General features: G+C 40.2%; 1 protein-coding gene across 1 annotated transcript; it reads left to right on the forward strand.

The window, feature by feature from the left end:
• Positions 1–369: 369 nt before the first annotated feature.
• Positions 370–1,292, forward strand: LOC106014044 (cAMP-dependent protein kinase regulatory subunit; the record flags this gene model as incomplete). Its single annotated transcript, XM_013091058.1, is given in 2 exon segments — positions 370–393; positions 868–1,292. A coding segment is annotated over 1 exon segment (130 nt), but the record flags the coding sequence as incomplete, so codon positions are not given.
• Between the last annotated feature and the right edge of the window lie 151 nt (positions 1,293–1,443).

The raw sequence follows: 1,443 nt of genomic DNA on the forward strand, positions 1-1,443 counted from the left end.
CACACACACACACACACACACACACACACACACACACACACACACACACACACACACACACACCTTCACACCCGACAGATACACAGACGCATAACTTGACATAAGCACACAAATAATCAGACATAAAAGTAGAGAACGTAATTTGGAACGTATGTTTAAAGTTATATCTATATTTGATTAACGGAAGAGAGAAATGGAAGGTGGACAAAGAGTGACTCGGACACGCGTAGATTTCACATAAAGCAAAACAAAACAAACAGGCACACACTTTATAAAGACGCCTAGAGGACAGGCACATGAAGAGACAGATAGATAGTGAAGCATGCTATCTACACACAATTTACATTCATTCTTTGTATTTCCCCTCAGGTCAGAGCAGCTGGAGTAAAACACGTAAGAAGAACGTACAGTTGTTTTAAGACAGACGATAAATCTTTCACCTTGAGTCATCAGCGCTTAAGTGCATCTGCAAAGTTTCTTTTTTTTTTTTCGGAAAAAGCGTTTGGAATAGACTTATGGTATTATTACGATAGATCTGGTTTCAAATCGAATTGTTTAAATCTTCTTTACTTAGGCCCTGTGCTTGTTTTTCCCCCCAATGAAATAAATAAATAACGCTCAGCTGCTAAACTTTTGCAGGAGCAACGCACCCTTCCTCCCTTCATCTGGTATTTATTATTATTATCACCGCTATTATTATTTTCACCGCTATTATTATTTTCACTACTATTATTCTTCATCTCAGTATTTTTTTCAATTTATTTTTGAATTATAAAATAGTCCATATCTTCCTCAAAATTTCGGACTGAGGTGTAAAAGAACTATTTCAATAACAGGTTGTGAAATGTTTCTTCTGCTTTTTATCAGAATGCTCCAGTAAGAGACAGTGTTAGAGACATGAGGTAAAGCAAACTAACAAATTCGTTTGCTCTTCACTATTGAAATTTAATCTATATAATCCAATGACAGCTAGGATCTGACACCACCATAGACAATATCATAATAATATCTTTAAGAAAGGACACGACACGCTTAGTGCGCGGTAACCGAGGAGTAAAAGGAAGCGAAGCGTAACAGGAAGCGAAGTGTAACCGAAAGTGAGGTGTAACCGGAAGCGAAGCGGAACCGGAAGCGAGGTGGAACCGGAAGCAGACGTGCCGCCATGTCTAAGGAGTTCGAGAAGGCTCTGCGGATCATCTCCAAGCCCCCAGAGCAGCGCCAGTCTCACGAGATCCACCAGCTGGTTCCCTGGCTAAGGTCAAAGGCCAAGCTCTTCAAGGGACTCAAAACTGGTAGGTGTGGCTTTTTTCTTGTTTGTGCGTCAGGGTATCTATCTGTCTGTCTGTCTGTCTGTGATACAGTATGTTTTTGTGTCAGTGTGTCTGTGTGCCTGTATGTTTTTGTGTTTGAGTGAGAGTGTGTCTGTATGTCTTTGTATCTATG

The sequence above is a fragment of the Aplysia californica genome, unplaced genomic scaffold, assembly GCF_000002075.1.
Source record: "Aplysia californica isolate F4 #8 unplaced genomic scaffold, AplCal3.0 scaffold01962, whole genome shotgun sequence".
NCBI classification, from domain to species: domain Eukaryota; kingdom Metazoa; phylum Mollusca; class Gastropoda; order Aplysiida; family Aplysiidae; genus Aplysia; species Aplysia californica.